The sequence below is a fragment of the Podarcis pityusensis genome (genome assembly GCF_964106645.2).
Source record: "Podarcis pityusensis genome assembly, chromosome: 2".
Lineage (NCBI taxonomy): Eukaryota > Metazoa > Chordata > Lepidosauria > Squamata > Lacertidae > Podarcis > Podarcis pityusensis.
This window is the reverse complement of record NC_138029.1, coordinates 90,845,672-90,863,846: the sequence shown is the minus strand read 5'-3', so window position 1 is coordinate 90,863,846 and position 18,175 is coordinate 90,845,672. Positions and strand designations below refer to the sequence as shown.

The 18,175-nt window shown below is 41.7% G+C and overlaps 1 protein-coding gene across 2 annotated transcripts in view; it reads right to left on the bottom strand.

The window, feature by feature from the left end:
* Positions 1-303: 303 nt before the first annotated feature.
* RAD18 (RAD18 E3 ubiquitin protein ligase) overlaps positions 304-18,175 on the bottom strand; it is a 114,448-nt gene continuing 96,576 nt past the window's right edge. For both annotated transcript variants that reach the window (XM_080995816.1, XM_080995817.1), the window contains one exon: positions 304-953. In XM_080995816.1, coding sequence (XP_080851942.1) covers positions 860-953 — 94 coding nt within the window. In that variant the 3' untranslated portion in view covers positions 304-859. The remainder of the gene's footprint in view (positions 954-18,175) is intronic.

The window sequence follows — 18,175 nt, the reverse complement described above, 5'->3', positions numbered from 1 at the left end:
GTCTGTTAGAAGAAAAAAGCATACATGGCCTCATTTCGCATTTATGTTGTTCTCATGCCAAATCCAGGAATGGATTTTTTTTAAAAAACCCTGGGCTTAAAGAGCAGTTTTCAAATGAAAAGGAGAGTCAGCAAAAATGCAAGTTGTAGGTGGTGGACCTCACCAAAATCAGGTATGCTGCAGACAACATGTATGAGAAAAGGGGGGGGGGGGGTTGTCTCCAATGACTCAAGGGAACCATACCACAAGCAGTAAAGAAAGATTTTACACACACTGGAGAGAAAAATAAAGAAGGTTGGTGGCTTTTCGTTTTACATTTTATTAGTTTGTAGTACATCCCAGAAGCAAGCTAGCATTAAGTGCTCTAGCGCTACAGAATGCCAAATAAACGGCCTCTTGTAAAAAATAATAATAATATTATACTGTACGAGGTTTTCTAATGTTATTTTTTCCACAACAATCATGTTTTATGCATATTAAAACTGCCACAAAAGTTGGCAAAACGTCTGTATTCTTTTTTCAAAACATGAGGTTTGGGTTAAGCCAAATCTCTAAGAGATCTCATCAGTAAAGAAATTTGACTGGAATCATATGGCTGATAAATCAGGCAGTGGCAGATCCATCACTTTGTTGTAACTTTGCAAACTATCCCCAAGATTTTCTTTAGTGCAATTGCTCATACCAGGCCTAAGCAGGTTGAAGATGTGGGTGGGAAAGTGAGTCCCAGGTATTATGGAGCAAAGGGGTGATGGGTGGCAAATGATGCAGGTATATGAAAAGCAGGACAGATAAGATTACCTATACAAGTATGTTATATTTTGGAAGTATTCTTAATGCAAGGTAGTATTCAGGAACTTTGCTATTCTTTTCTTCGCTTATGCTTAGGAAGTAACAAGCTGCTTCTAGACTGTTCTGATTTTTGCTTGGTCATTTTCTTATCTGGGAAACTGTTGCTAAAAGAAAAGGAAAAAAAGAGAAAAAATTAATCTTAAAACTGAATGTAACAGAAATGGATAGTAGTTATCTTAAGACTTATGAGTCATAAATACAGTGTAGTCTCTGTAAGATCAAAAAGAATTTCTCCCCATCTTCAGCTTATCGCATCTACATTATGGGCAAAGGCTGATTAAAATAAGGCAATATTAACATAGCCAAAGGTCAGAAGAAACCACTCAGGATTCTCTAATCCGGCCTCCTGCATGCAGCTCAGATATTTATTACAAAAATCAAATTCACATACTTGAGTTTAGCTAAAGCATTCATTATTGAAGGACATCCAGTTCTGATTTTTAAGACTAAATCAGGGAGAAGTGAGCAACCCCTCTGTCTCAAAAGTTAATACCCAAAGAGATCATTTTGTACAAATTTTTTAACATTCAATTTCTTTATTATATGACACTGCAGGCCTTATTAAGCCATCTATACTGATGTAGGAGAGAAACCACATGTGGTTGTTTTATAATGGAGATGATGAGTTTGTCCTAATGAACAATACAACAATTTTGAGGGTGCCTGACGGGAGTCATGCAGCCAGTATTGTATCTTTTGGCTTTCCCAACAATGGATCCGGACAGGGGGTTGGAAATACGTCATCAAAGTGGGGGTTTGAACAAAATAGCCTTAAGCAATAAAAGCTTATGCCCTAACCTCATGCTGTGTCTTTTCAAACATTAACAGTAATCTGAATATATAATATATGGGGGGGGGGGGAGAGAAAACTCAAAATCTACAGATGCTTTCAGTCTCCTGCCGTCCAGCCAAGTAAAGTTGTATCCAACGTTAATCACAGCAGATGCATTAAAATTAAAAGTCTTGACTAACTGAGGTCCGTTGACGGCTATGGGTCTACTTTGAGAGTAGAACTGAGTTGGATACAACGTATGGTCCCAGTGCTAATCAGTAATGTGTCGAAAAGACAGGAACAAAGTTATAAGAAGATCAGATAAATGCATTAAAAAAAAAAAATCTGAAAGGTTAAGAAAATGGTAAAATGTTGCAGAAGTGGAAATGTTAACCGTGATAATGAGGATCAGAAATGGGCAAGCACAGATACAGGGCCTTATGGGGAAACGGCTCCCCCTTTTAATATTACATAAATATACTAGTGACATCTCGTAACATTTAATTTGAAAAGGAATTTCTGCTCAGTCAGAAAAGGTAATTACATTTTCTCCCATGGTAGGATAAAAACCTCAGATTTCAAAATGTAAAATGCTACTATAAATAAAGGCTACTATTGGAAAGCAAGAAGACAACAGGAGTGAATGCTGAGGAGGAATTTAAAAAGATAAAAGGGTATATTGATCAAAGCCCAAAAATCTATACACAGTCTGCTATAGTGCTGTCATTTTGAAATGTATTATATTCATTTACTGAAGGCGCAGGGAACATGAGGCCCACTATTCTACCTGGCCCGTAGTACTATTGCCAGGCCCGGCCTGCTCTTCTCAGGCCACAGCGCTCACCAACCGTGCACCATGCCCTCCTTGACTGCTTTCACCTGACTGGAATGTGCCCTCGAACTATGATAATGTCTCTTTTTTAACTGGCTAAAGAGGTAGGTAGGCAGGCGTCTGTAGAAACCTTTGACATTTTCATGGCTGGAGCGTAGCCTACTGTAGAAAATTAAGAGTCACATCCAACAAGGTGCTTTATTTTCACTGGCATGAGATGCCTGGAAGGCTGACCGTGAGGGAAATGAGGCCTTTGGCTGAAAAGGGTTCCTCACCCCTTAAATATTTTATATACTCAAAATATATAAGGATTTAACTTACGGGGGTTTTAAATTTCCAGTACACCTTCACAGCAAGTGAAAGCCTCATGCTTTCACTAAGACCTACAGAACTGCCTTATACTCAGTCGCGCTGGTGGTCCATCTTGCCTAGGTGCCACAGCCACAGAGTTCAGCAGCTAATTGTTTATTTAATAAATATCTTTCCTTTCTCTCAGTGCAGGGCCCAAGGCAGCTCACAGCATAAACGAAAACAGATACAACTAAAACACACAAAGAACACAAATATTTTTTGAAAAGCAATTAAATAAGTAACCCTATTAAAAACACCACTGAAAACCCTCAAAGTGCACACACATCCACACACACAAGTGCAACACCCACTCTCAAGAAGACCTTGTCACAACAGCCCATTAGTGGCCTGCCAGTGAAAAGAAAGCAAAGCCTGGGCCAGCCTAGCCCCCCATGGAATGGAGTTCCACAACCTGAGAGCAGTCCCCAAGGAGGCCCTCTCTCATGTCCTCACCAAATGCGCCTGTGAAGGTGGTGGGGCTGTGAAAAAGATCTTGAAGTCCAGACAGGCTTCTAGAGGGAGTTAAGGCCCTTCCAATATGGTTCAATGTTCAACCAGACTCAGAGTCTGCTGCTAAGGAAATGGAACAGGTCCAAGGCTCCGAGTTTGCTCTTGGAAACTGGGAAACCCCTGAGCCTAAGGCCAACTGACAGGAACCCACAACATGTATGTAGGCATACATAATGTTATTTGCATGCCACCTTTCTATAGTTCAAACCGTGATCAAGAAGCTTACATGAAAACTTTAAAAACTTACAAGAAACTTAACAAATGTCAGAAAGATCAATAAACATCAAAAGTACAGAAGCAAAATAAACAATTTCCACATATTATATATAATAATATCTAACAAAAATACAAATATGAATAACAGCCAAAAAAACCCCGCCCTAAACAATATCCCAGTCCAAGAGTTCAGTAGCCTCAGGTTTTTGTAGCTGGAGTCAGAGTCCTGCCTTCCCAGGCCAGGTGGAAAAGGCCTGCAAGGCAGGGAACAGGTCTTCCAGGACTCACATCCAAGATGGTCTCTGGCCTCTTCAGCAACCTGTCATATCACCAGGGCCCTCATGGGTGCCTTTCCCTGAGCCTGAGGAAGTAAATGCACCCCACGGTGCCTCACTGGGTCAGGTGTGAGGTTACAGAATGCAACAGGAGGAGGAGTGCTCATCTTCAAGTCAAAGGGTTGGCGCTTTAAGAATCTAAGTTACCACAAGGAGTGGAGGAAATGCTTTATAAAGCTCAGTCTGCTCTCAACCTTCATCGGAGCACATTGCTTCCTTGGAGCTATCCATGGTCCTGCAACTCTTGATCTGCCTTAGCCCATGGGACCCTGCACCAGGTCGGTGGCAATGTACTCTGAAAAGCAACAGTTTCAGTGGTAGCCAATGTGATGCCCTCCCCAGTTGTGCTTGGACTACAACTCCTATCATCCCAAATCTTTGCTGATGGTGGCTAAGGCTGATGGGAGATCTAGAAGGCACCATGGTGACTACCTTCTTTTAAGTCTTAGAGAGCAGTCTTTCCAGATCCTGCTTTTCAAGGGCACTTTAATTAGAGAGGTTGGACCTTGTACATGTTTGATACATTTAGCTCTGGCTCTTCCCTGTGAGCTACTTGATTATATGCCAGGTTAAAAGAACATGTAGCTCAGCTGCCACTTTCAATGGCCCCAGGCAATGTTCTTTCAAATATCTGTTCTTCCTTGTATGTCTCATTTGTCCATGGCTGGGAAAGAAACATTTGGGGACACTCCCAAATTAGTCCTCCATTTGTATTTTACCTTTCCTTCAATGCATTCAAGGTTGTTGAGAATAAGCTGCTAGGGAACATACAAATAACCGGAGGTACTCTATATGCAAATGGCTCTGAAGATCAGGTCAATAGCCATTCTAATGACTGGGACATGATGGTGTGAATGAGGCTCTTTTGCCTATCCATCCCACTACTTGCTCCCTCAGCCCCTGCCCCTTCTGGCTTGTTCGTACAAGGCGGAAAGGCTGACAGAGTGGGCTCATCAGGTGGCCAAGTATCACTGAGTGAGGGGGTGGTCTGCACCACTTTAAAAGAAGCAATGGTGCACGTGCTCCTGGAAAAGAAACCTTCCTGAACCTGAGATATTTGACAACTACCACCCAGGTGCTAATACCCTCCCCCTTTTAGGGAAGGTGCTTGAAGCAGTGGGCATGGTTCAGCTGCAGGCACTTTTGGAAAAAAAACCTGGACCTGTTCCACTCTTCTTTTCCACTGCCAGGTAAGGGTGTTGAGTTCACCACGTAGAACCCAGTTAGTTCTGCCACAGCCTGGTGATCCAGAGCAGGCTTCCGTATTGATGCTCCATCAGCTTTTGGAGACACAACGGCTTAGGCAAGCATTCCCCTGATCTCCTGACATGCTTTGTTTTCATTGCTGCTTTAACTCTAAAACTCAATTTTTCAGCTGGCTTGTTTTCTTGAACGTTTTCTATGTGCATGTTTATTTTGATGTTTTGATGAAATTATTTCATTGCGCATTGCAATTATGTGTCTTTTGTAACTGGTTTTTATACTTGTATACCATTTAGAAGCCATCTTGACAAGCGGTATATAATTGAATAAAGAATAAGATGGCAGCGCTAGCAACAATATCTGGTCTCACATTCTGTACAGTAATGCTAGGAGTCTTTCTGGGAGCTCCCTCCCAAAAGAGGTCTGCCCCATCCCCTTTTTAACAGCCTTTTTTAAGTTGATGAAAACCTTCCTTTTAGATCTTAAATGATTGATATATTGAATTGGTTTTAGCTGTCTCGGGTTTCTATATAATTTTATTACTGCTGTGTGCTTTTCTCCCTTTTTTAGTATTAGTTTATTAAGTGAGGTTTCAAAATGTTAATTGATGGTTTCACCTCTGATGGTGGGTGTCCTTGTGCTCATCTGAGGAAAGGCGACTGTCTGAAGTGAATAAACAAAGTTTCCAAAAACAACATCCTTATCAAATAATTGAAACCGATTGCAGAGCTATAACAGCCAAGAGAGCCATGAAGTGTACTTACACTAGAGAGAGAAAGAGAATCTTATTCAAAGAAACTTAACAGTCCCTGAGATTACTATCATTTCCCTGTTACCAAGTGGACAGGCAACTATGGACTCACAAGCTCCACCATATGATTCCTCTCATTGCTAACTACTATTTTATAAGAACAGTTTTCACACACAAAATGCTTTCATTTTGCTCACCATTAAAATGCATGTTTCCATACTAGGGCTGAAGTTCAACATTTTACTCAATGAACTAGGAGAAAATTATATTTGCACAGAAATATAGAGTGTTGTTGTTGTTGTTGTTATACACTAGAAAAATGATTGTGAAATGTATGGCACTTATTCCTAAGTGAGACGACTTCTTAAATCTGCAAGCCAGTTTCCAGGAATCCAACATCACAGTTTATACACCATTTCAGTTCTACTGCCAAAGGTTGCGCAGGCATCCAGTGTAGCTGTGCCAGACTGGATCACATCAAATTAACACGTAAAGCACTAACTATGCACAATCCCAGAAGGAATGTCTTCCTTTATGGTCACTAATTCCTAGCACATGGTTGCTTCTTCAGCTGCACGACAGTAATTGAACAAGACAATAAAAATTGGACAGAAAACAGAAATCACTGATCTGAAAGTCTAAACATGGCATTTCCCCAAATCAGAACTGAAAAATAAATTTGCTGTTTCGTGCTAGAGAGCTGTTGTACACCTTGGTGCACAGCTTGGATAAACATGTGAAGCAGTGGAAGATGAGTTCTAACAAGAACTCAAAATATGCATCAAACTTTGCTACAAAAGTTGCTCAGCTAAAATAAGCGATGCAAATGCTCTACTAATGAAACATATAATTGCTGATGTGCTAATAAGTGTGATTTTTTAAAAAATAAATAAAAAGTTAGGATGTGAGTCAATGTGAGTTCTATGGAAATCAATAGACACAATAACTTTGAGCAAATTAAATTAGCCACAGGTTAGAGGGAAAGGAAGGCTTTCTGCGTATACCTGTAGATGATCTCCTAACCATTCATGCAATTCTCCTTTTCAAGAGATCTGCAAGTGCTTTTCTATGGTGACAGAACTATCATGTTATTTATTTGAACAGAACTACAGCATCGGCAAAAGCCCATTTTCCACAATGGAAATAACATGTCTCTCTCTGCTTCCTGGAAGAAGCTGGTAGCCCAGAATCGCTCCCAGCTCAAGAAGAAAAACATGCAAGTGAATGAAAAATAGATTTCTACAGCCTGCATCACAATTATTTTATAAGGAAACCAATCTCTCTTAATTTTAAGTTATTTCAAACTTTCTTCCTTCTTTATTTTTTTCTGCCAATGGATGGGGACTTGTTTGCTGTAACTTCTGAAACTTTGTGACAACCACTGGGGAAAAGTCATGACCCACCTGATGAAGACCAATTATTTAGAGCATGAGACCCTCACAGTCATGTTTGTTGGAGAAACAGGAGAGGGCCTTCTTGGTGTCTGCTCCCAGACACCAGAATTCCCTCACTTGAGAAGCTCCTTGCTTTTCTTTAAATTTAGAACAATGATTTTCTTTATCCCAGACTGTGGATCCAGACCACTCTGAATGTCCTTCAGCTCTTAAATACGAAGTATGCCAATAAAATTGGATCTTTGGCTGATGAAAATAAATAAAAGACTTAAGCACACTGAGCTCCAAAGAAATAAACTCACCCCAGGTCTTAGTAGGTCAGGATCATCTTCCAGGTTGTGGTTTCCCTGTGCAAATTCTGTCCTACTTCAGCATCACCAGGACTAACTTTGCAGACAGTGTTTTGAACCCAGTTTGAATTGCATTTCAAATTCTGATTAGTCACAAAGATGGAAAATGTTATATGTGCACCAAGCCTGCACCCACCAGGATTCGTCATGTCACATTTGAATGGATCCTGAAATCTTTCATGAGACAACAAACCAGGGTATAGTGGATAATCTTCCCCCTGACATATCAAAATATATTGCAAAGGTCCTTTAGGTCTGTCTCTCAGTTCTGCCTAACAAAGGAACCTATAATAACTAGAAAAAACATGGCACTGCTACTACATCCACTAGAGTCTACAGAATAGCTGGAATGTTTTTTTATACACAAAAAAGGGACTTCTGTTATTGCTGCTAGCTTAGCTGTCAAAGTAAAATGTGTCATCAAAGTAAAATTATAAATTGCCTTTAGTAGAAACACAAGTTGTTTGATGAACTACTTACAAAATAAGCTGTTCTCTAAAAATGACTGCTGAAAGCTAAAATATCCGCACTAAAACATGTTGCATTAGCAAATAGGTGGGTTGCTTCATTTGGTGGGGGAGAAAGAGGAAGAGGAAAGAGAAAGAGAGAGAACCATAGGAAAACCTTACAAGGCAAATCCATAACAATCCAAGAAGCACACACATGCATACTTCATGTGGCTACAACTGCCCTCCAAAACGAAGGGTTATCTTTCATATAAGCAAAAGTCTGGTAGAATTTCAGCTACGACTGAACTGGAAAGTAGTATTTAAGCATTGTAGCAAAACTACCAGAAGCTTTACAATGAAATGCTTGCTTTAGCTGAGTTTTCTGAATATCTCTGAATAATTCTGTTCCAAAAACCATTACATTTCAGTTTCAATGTCTGAACATTTCCCATTGTTTGTGAGTCACGATTTTTATTTTTGTTTCTTATTTTTACTACCAGCAAAGAAAATACAATTCCAAGAATCAATTTTGTTGGGATTTTAATTTTACCAAGGAATGCGTCCTTGAAATAAAAACCTGGCTGATGGTTAAATAAATGAAAAACACACAGCTGTCTGATGAGCATTTTTCATTTGATTCACATTTTCATTTTATTCAAATGATGATAAATTGTATGGCCTGGAAAATCTCAAAATGTTGTATGCATTTAAATTCCTTGATGTGCCCAGCCCTGAAATTTACAACACAGCAAAATCAAAAGATGTAAAAATAAGTCCAACAATAGGATTTTTCAAATGTCACTAAAACAAACATAAACCCTGCACCAACTAAATTACACCTTCCATAAATCCACTGCTCTTCTATCCACTAGAGAGCAGGGATAACAAACATGGTGCCCTCCAGAATTTGTTGACTACAATTCCCGTCATCCCTGACCATTAGCCATGCTGGATGGGAGTTATAGTCCAACAACATCTCTAAGGGGAACCATCTTGGCTACCCTGCACTAGAGAAACAGACTAACTACATGGGAATCAGGTCCAAAGAGATCAAAGCAAGTAGGTTAGGAAAGAATAATAGATTCTGGCAAATATTCATGGTAAGACTTGGGGAGGAAGCAAAGTACAAAAGTTGCAGTCACACTGGACAGCTATCTTCTCCTATGCCACCAACGAAGATCAGAATGAAGGCAAATCTGAAGACAAAGATGGCAAACTTAAGGAGCGTTCTTTGTTGATGTTAAAACTTTGCATGGTTTACAAAAGAAGAGGAAGAAAATAGGGTGGGTGGGTGGGTACAATATAGCTGTTTATTCCCAAAGGAGTCCCATGTAACCAATTTACATACTGACAAAGATGGGGCATAAACTAATCAAAACTGTAACAATCCTCAGATTCTCACCATTTCATCCTATTAGTTGCATTATGATAAAGCAGCTTTGAGTGCCCTGTGAGACATTTTCCACTGTAAGAACAGGATGCTTACTTTACTCAACGGATCACTGGCCTGATCCAGTAAGCTCTTCTCATGTCCTGTGAGTGCTTTAGATGAATGCATTCCAGTCTTTGTCTACAAGGTATGGAGCATTCCCTCAAGCTAACTAACTGTTAGAATTACTAAGTTAAAATCCCCCCCCCCCCCCTTTTGCAATGAGGTGTGGAGAACTAAGGCTGATGTTGGCTTTTCAGATATAGCTTTTGGAAGCCTAGTTTTGCATGCAGGATCTAATCTAGATTACCTGTGACTTCTACCTCCTGGATAGCTTGTATCTATTGAAGGATCTGGAAAAAATCAAGAGGGATTTCCCTCTTCCGCTTACTACTACCTGCTTCTCTTGGTTTCTTTGCTCCGACTCTAGAACTGCCTCTGGGTGCAATGGCAGTCATCTATTTAACACACACCAGTTTGAAAATGTTTGTAACAAGCACTTTTTGTGGAGCCTTCTGGGCATAACACCTTGCTCCAGACAGTGAAGAGAAGCATTTGCCTAAAGACTTGTGAAATGTTCTGCTTTCTTATTCTTTTTACAAATTTTAGAACTATTTGCTTCCTTTATGTCTTGATGCCAAAGGGACCCAGATTTCCTTTAAAATAAACTCAATATTACTTTTTAATTGCATATTCTGCCTTGGGGTTTTCCGAGCAATTGTGCACTGACGCCATCCAGATATTATTCATGTATCCAGTCTGGTACAGTCTGGAAGTATCATGCACGCTAGACTGATATACAGAAAATATTAGGGTTTTTATTATATTTATTTTTTACACGAGAGGATTTTTGGAGGCTTTCCTGCAGCCTCTGAGATTTTCATTTTTAGGAAATTAGGTGGAAGGACAGAAAGGTCAGGGAGAAAATCCAGTTTCATCACCAACAACACTGCCACCGTCTTCTAAAGCATAGGGCATTTTCTAAGCCCTGACCAAGATTAACAGTTAAAATAGCCCCTGCCCACGAAATCACAATCTAATAAAGAGAAAGGGAGAAAGTAATGGAAAGGGGGAAGAAAGCAAACAAATTCAGGTCCCTGTGCTTGAAGCTAGATAACATCAGCATCATGATCTGGTCAGGTGGGCCTTCCTGCATGTGCTTAGTCCTCTATCAGCCCTCAGCCCTCTGGCTAATGCCAGAATCCAGCTCCGAGGTCCCAGGGAGACTTGTTGCTGGGGTCAAATGTTCTTTCTGGAAGGGTGGGGGAATCAAGCTCCCAGCTGCTGTTCCTTCTCTGGCCAATGGATGGTGGCCAGGCTAATATTCTTACCACTGATGTCCTTCCTGAGAGGAAGCCACCCATTAGCCCTTGGGCCCCTGATGATGGAAGAGGCCAGGATGTCATAGATCCTTCAAAACTGTGTTTTTAGATAACAGGCATTTCATCTCTTAGCACAGCCACAGAAATAAAGCCTCATTTTTGTGTTCTCTGTGCTCCTCTAGCAAAACAGAATTTTTGCATCTGCTTACAGTTGATGGCGATCAAGTTCTGAAACTGGATTAAATTAGTGGTTTAATCCAGTAACAAAGAAGTACTCCAAAGTAGTGTTGAACTGCCTATGGGAGCAGACAGGGGAAGCAAAACATGTCAATCATGAATGCAGTTACCTTTTGCTAACTTAAAAAAAAGAAGAGATGGGGGCCTTAAGACAACTGAGCAAGGAGAAAAGTGGCAGAGAATAGAAGCCACAGCCAATGCATTGAAAGGAAGGGGCAGCACATGTGTTGTCCTCTAGATTTTGTGGGGCTACATCTCCTCTCATCCTTGGCCACTGGCCATGCTGGCTGCAGTTGGTGGGGTCCAACAACATCAGGAGGGAAGTATGTGGGTTACCACAGCTGTAAGGGGGCAAAATGCCAGTCCATGTGACAAAATCATGCAACCGTTTCCCCACCTTCAATTTTCTTATCATTGTGATAGACACATGAAGTTGGCTATTAAAGGGAGATGCAGGGCTACCTACTGGATTTATTCAAGGCTAGCAGTTGGAATCCAAACTGGAATCACAGTTTGACAGTGTACTGTAGGCCTTCAAAGAAATGCACTCTTTTGCAGCTCTTAAACTCTTCTTTAATGCTTAAACTAGAAACTGCTCTCCTCAAAACTTCCTCTATTTTTGGTCTGCATTCGCGCTAATTCCAAGGGTCTGGAGCCAAGCAAACAAGACATTTGCCTACTGTGTTCAATTTACTGGCATCTTTTGTGCTTCTCAAACTACCAACCCTCTCCAGCATTTTGCTTACGTAAGTCACAACAGCAGCCAAAAAATTCGGATCTAAGATTATTCCCCCCCCCCAACCAAGGGAGATCATGTCTGACATCAAATCGATAAAGCTAAAAATAATTTTTGACACATAGCATGGATAGATGGTAAAGGTAACTAATTCTGTATCTGAATGTGATGTTTGGAGAAAAACAAGACAATTGATTTTTTACTCCAACTTTTAAAAAAAACAACTAACTTGACTGAACATTATTCCAATGGCACAGTTTCATTTGCTTTTTCCAAGAAAGCATCCACTGAGCATTCTTCATGGCAAGGAAGAAAATTATGTGGAGATTACTTTAGCATATTAAGAAGCCAGAAATATTTTTTTAAAAAAACTGGTTTTACATAAACATCACTGAGCAGAGAAGTATGCTTTACAAATGCACAGAACAACATAACAAATATTTAGAAATCTACCCATCACCAGCCTGTGGGATTGACAATTTAGAATTTCATATTCTTATAAATGTGTAAATTTAAATTCTTTTGTTTTGTTTCAGTCTTTTAGATTTCATTACCTGGTTTCTTAAGTGCTCTGGGGTGGGGATTAACTATAATTTGGGGATTTAATGATTCACCTTAAAGACTAGTAAAACAGAGATTTGTATGAATTCCCTCTCACCATACTAATCCAGTGATAGTTTTGATATTGACATGGACACCATCACATCATAAAAAACCCCATCCGTTCTCCTAAGTCTCGAAAGAAATGCAAATGTCAGGCAGGCAATGACTCTCCTCAGCCAAAAATCTAAGAACCTGAGTAGCCCAGCTACAGAAAAACAGGACTGTCCAAAGATTGCAGCACACAGCACTGAATCTCTCTGCTGCCCCTTTAACTAGGTAAGGAGCTGGGCAGACCAGAAGTGGAAAAGAGGCAAGACATGGGAGGGGAAGACTCAAGGCAAGGCTGTCAGCAGAAGAAAGGGGAAGCTGCTGACACAACACCAGCAGATTCTTGGCAAAGGGAGTAGGAGTCTTGAGCCTGGGAGCACAGAAGGCACAAAGAGGAAGGAAAGATCAGGTGGGTGCCTTTAGCACAGAAGAGATGGTCTGAAGTAAAGGAAGGGTAAAGAGCAGGGCTTGGGGCTTCGGTGGCGAGCTAGGAGAGGGAAGAACTAGGCAAACTAGGTTCGGGGGGGCACTGGGTTATAAAAACCTTATAAACACAGAAAAATGAAGAGAGTACACAAGCTTTGAGAGTAAGGGAGCCACGAGGAGGTGTCTGGATTAAAGGCAGAGTCTGGGACTGTCAGGATCCAGGGGATCTTGACATAGGGTTAAGAAACTCATCCCAGGACGGTTGGAGACATGGGGGGGGGGGTGAGTGAGGGTTCAACATTGACTGTAACCTATCTTTCAGATATTGTCCCAACCTTTTCCAGTTCTAATTATGATTTATCATGTGCTCGTATATAGTAGTGGAAAATAGTTTTGATCACTAAAGTAGCAAAAAATATATACAGCTAAGGATTCTTATCTACAGTGCAAATATATTCTGGAAAATATCGTAAAAATATTGACCACAGGCACAGAGGCGTAGCAAGGTCAGGTGGTACCCGGCGGGGAAATTTTTTTGTCACCCCCCACACACATTGACAAGGGACGCAGGTGGCGCTGTGGGTTAAACCACAGAGCCTAGGGTTTGCTGATTGGAAGGTGGGCGGTTCAAATCCCCGCGACGGGGTGAGCTCCTGTTGCTCGGTCCCTGCTCCTGCCAACCTAGCAGTTCGAAAGCACATCAAAGTGCAAGTAGATAAATAGATACCACTCCGGCGGGAAGGTAAATGGCATTTTCATGCGCTGCTCTGGTTCGCCAGAAGCAGCTTAGTCATGCTGGCCACATGACTCGGAAGCTGTACACCGGCTCCCTCAGCCAATAAAGCGAGATGAGCACCGCAACCCCAGAGTCGGCCACGATTGGACCTAATGGCCAGGGGTCCCTTTACCTTTACCTTTTACACACATTGACGACTCAGGGTAGGCTTGGGAGTTGCAGGCAGGTGGCGCACCGAATGTCACCTGCGGGTGCGTCGACCACGACTCCCAAGCCTCCCCCGAGCTGTCAAAATGAAGGCAAAGCGGTGCAGCTCCCCCCTTCCCCCAATGGCTCAGGGTAGGCTTGGGAGTCGCGGATGGGTAGTGAGGCAAATGTCACCCCCCTCAGCGATGACACCCAGGGCGGTCCATCGCCCCACATCCCCTCCCTATGCCTCTGCATATGCAAACTGAAAAATACTGTTCTAAATTTGTGCTAAAAAATGTCACTCTATTAATATCGCTGTTTTTAGTCTTCGTGTATTTTAAAGTAAAATTGTTGTGTAATTTTATCTTTTTTAAAGTCCCATGGCCATCCAAATAAAATGTTATGGTTCTTTCCAGTTATAATTTTTTTAAAAAACGATTTTTCAACTATAAGCTGAGTTCAGCCACCTCTGCAGGTCATTCACAAAGAAATAATGGATCACGTGGTGCTGCTTCCAGCAGGTAGTTCCAGTAAAACATATTAATATACTAAATGCATTGCTCTCCTCCAGAGATTCCACTTAACAGCAATTCAGAGAAGGAGCAGTCCACGCAATAACAACTGGAAAGGGAGGAAAAGCTCTGGCTCTTGTTTTGGAAAAGCAATTTTCACAGCTTTCTCACCATGGCCAACTGTGCATCACAAGCTCACAAACTCTCAATCATGAGGGTGGGCAGAACATTGCGGCCACCTCTGAAACTTCTTTTGACATTGTAAATATTAAAGCATAAAGAACTGGAGAAAAGAAATGACCAAGAACTCATCTAAACGAGACTTTCTCAACATGGAGCTCTACAGATGTTGTAAGCTATATAGCCCCATCATACATCTGGAACATACCAGGTTGAAGAAGGCTGATCTAAACTTATATCCACACTGATATTTTCAATAGGCCAACTGGCATGATCTAGAGCAGAGGGTTGCAAACTGGGATCCAAGATTCATTCAGGTGATCTGCGGCATGTCTGTAAAATGCAATTAAAGATTATACAGCATCTAGCACAGCACATTCCAATTACTACAATGGGCAGAAAAGTGGTCCATATTACTGGAAAGGTCTAGGAACCACTGGTCTAGAACCACACAATGTAGTTCTATTAGTGAACCAGGTTTGACACTGCAAGCTGCTTGAATGGGAGACTTTACCTGGGCAAAAGAGTAGCACCCACCGTAGTTAATGAACAAAACCATTCACCTCCTTTACAGACTGAGGCTTCATCCTATGCATACTTACCTGGGAGTACGCCCCATTAAACACAGTGGGATTTACTTCTGACTAAACACACATGGGATTACAGTGCAGCCATCTTACATATTCTTGTAGAATGACTGAAATTGCTGCTGAAAGAAGTAATTATTTCCTTGGAGGATTAACATTTGTTAATATGGTCTCGGATGCAAAACCCTCATTTGCGTTCTCTCTTGAAACCACCCCATCCCTTAATATCCTTGAATAAGGGTGCTGCATTCTGCATCATACTAGAGCAGATTGGATCAAAATGATTATTCTACAAAAGAACATTTCTACCACACAATGGGAAAAGCAAAAGTAATTTAAGTTTTACGCATGCTTTCTGCCTAATTTGGTGTTGAGCAAACTACCTCCCAAGTGACATTATTGCACTTCTAAATGTTATTAGCTACCATCTTCCAAACTGAATCTAACTGCCAGGTTCACATCAGCCTCGAAATCTTACTGACTTGGAGAGGATCTGCAAAGAGGAGTGGGACAAAATACCGTATTTTTCGCTCTATAACACGCACCAGACCATAACACGCACATAGTTTTTACAGGAGGAAAACAAGAAAAAAAATATTCTAAACGAAATAGTGGATATATGATTTTTATGCAAAAATCCTGAGGATCCATGTGGATCCATGCTTTGTAACCACGGAGGAGGGAAGGAAGGGGAACCATGGATCCTCTGCTCACGACTGCAGCAGATCCCCCCCGCCACCCGCAGGCATTCGCTCCATAACACGCACAGACATTTATCCCCTTACTTTCTAGGAGGAAAAAAGTGAGTGTTATGGTGCAAAAAATACGGTACCTCCTGAGATGTGTGCAAACCTGGTGGCCACCTACAAGAAACGTCTGACCTCTGTAATTGCCAACAAGGGTTTTGCCACCAAGTACTAAGGACAGATCGTGAAGCTGAGGCTCCAATACTTTGGCCACCTCATGAGAAGAGAAGACTCCCTGGAAAAGACCCCGATGTTGGAAAAGATGGAGGGCACAAGGAGAAGGGGACGACAGAGGACGAGATGGTTGGACAGTGTTCTCGAAGCTACCAACATGAGTTTGACCAAGCAGTGGAAGACAGGAGTGCCTGGCGTGCTCTGGTCCATGGGGTCACGAAGCGTCGGACACGACTAAACGACTAAACAACAACAAGTAAGTCATCTTTTGAAAAGGGAACAAATACTTATTTCACTCATTATAATGCACATCAATCTCTGACTTTTAACTAGTTGAGTGCTGCAGAACCACCTCATCTATTTTCTTTGTCCACAATTAGGGAGTTTGTATATGCAGACTACAGAGAGAGCTAACACGAACACTGCTCAAATTGAAAGCCCCCCCCCCCCCCGATGGTGAGACAAGATGGGAGAGACATGCTTTTCTTTTCTGATTTTCAAGATCGGAACTCTTTCACCACATTGCCCTTGCCCTTTCCTTACCCATTTCACACAGTACACAACAAGGAGGCTGCAAATTATCAACCAGTATTAGGGTACAAGGACCTGGCAGTGTGAACCAGCCCTGATCGACACAGTGATGACTAACAACACATTCATCTCACCGTTGTGCCTGTACTGACAACACTCTCAAATGTTCCGCTTTATGCATTAACAACTAAGCTCCCCAAATGGCCTTGGCAAGAGATGGGCAGCCCATGAATCTTCCATTCAGCTTCCACAAGAATACACCATCTGGAGAGGCAACCTGAAGAAAGGAAAAGGCACAGCATAATCCAGATACAAAGCAGTCTGTGGGAAATTCTATGCCTGCAGAGATTTTGAGGCTTCTCGTTTTGAATGAAGAAATGGCCAGGCTTCTCCCAAGGACCCCTTCACATCTGCCATCAACCCTGACCATTGTCCATGTTGACTGGGGCTCAGTTCAACAACATCTGGAGGGCACCAGGTTGGGGAAGATTCAGTTCAACAGCCTGTTTCCAAAAGCCACTAGCCAAATGGGTCTGGGAAGTCTACAAGAACGGCCTGAAGGACATCGGCCCCTCCTGCTTTCTGCCAACAATCCCACAAGAACTGGCATTCAGGAGAATACTACTTCTGAAATCTGGAGGTCCCAGCTAGCAATCATGGCTGATGGTAATCAGAAGGCTTTCCTTTCATAAAGTTGTCTAATCTTTTAAATCCACCTAACCCCGTGACCATTGCCAACTCTTAGAACAAAGCCCTCCTAAAGCAGGCCACCTTTCGTAGTTCAGCAACCTACATCCTACAGTGGCTAACCATGTAAGCCCCCAAACAGAAGCTGAATGCCATAGTCATCTCCTTCTGTTGCTTCCCTGGAATTCTGTGGCACATAGCCTCTGAACAATGGATGTTCCATGTAGCAATCATGACTTATACTCCATGAATTAGCCTAGTCCTCTTTTAAAGTCGTCTGAGCCAGTGGCCGTAACCATACCATGTGACAGTGAGTGCCATAAAATGTTACACATACACAATTGCTTTCCAGAGCAACAGAAAATTTTCTCCATTATCAATGTGACAGCCCTCCAAATAGTCCTTCAGCCACCATATTGCCTCTCTCTTCAGAAGGCTAAACATAGCCAGTTCCTATCAAAGTAATTTGTAGGATGCCAGCATAAGATAGCACTGGAATCAATTCAGGGCCGGATTTAGGTTTGATGAGGCCCTAAGCTACTGAAGGTAATGGGGCCCTTTATATGTTCTGCTGTCCTTTGTCAACAACAAATTGTCACTGTTTTTTGTGTTGAATATATGCTATATGGTAATTTATGGACCTAATAGGACCTAAAGCCATTTGCACATGTTGCCATGCAACCAATCCATGCAGAACGTAGGCACCCTACATACAGATATGAGCAAACATACAGATATGAGCAAACCAGTGATATTTTAGGGAGCAGCCTAGCAGGCAGGGCCCATTACTTACATCATAGGAGCCTACACAACACAAAACACTGTTGCTGTATGTAGGTTTTATTTTATTTGTTTTTTATCTTATATTTTGGAAATGTACATCCAGGTTTTTTTCCTTTAATTTTTTGGGGGGCCTCCAAGAGAGTGGGGCCCTAAGCTATAGCTTGTTTAGCTTATACGTAAATCCGGCACTGTATAAATTGCTTGGAAGGCTCAGTTAACTTCCTCTCATAAAGGAGT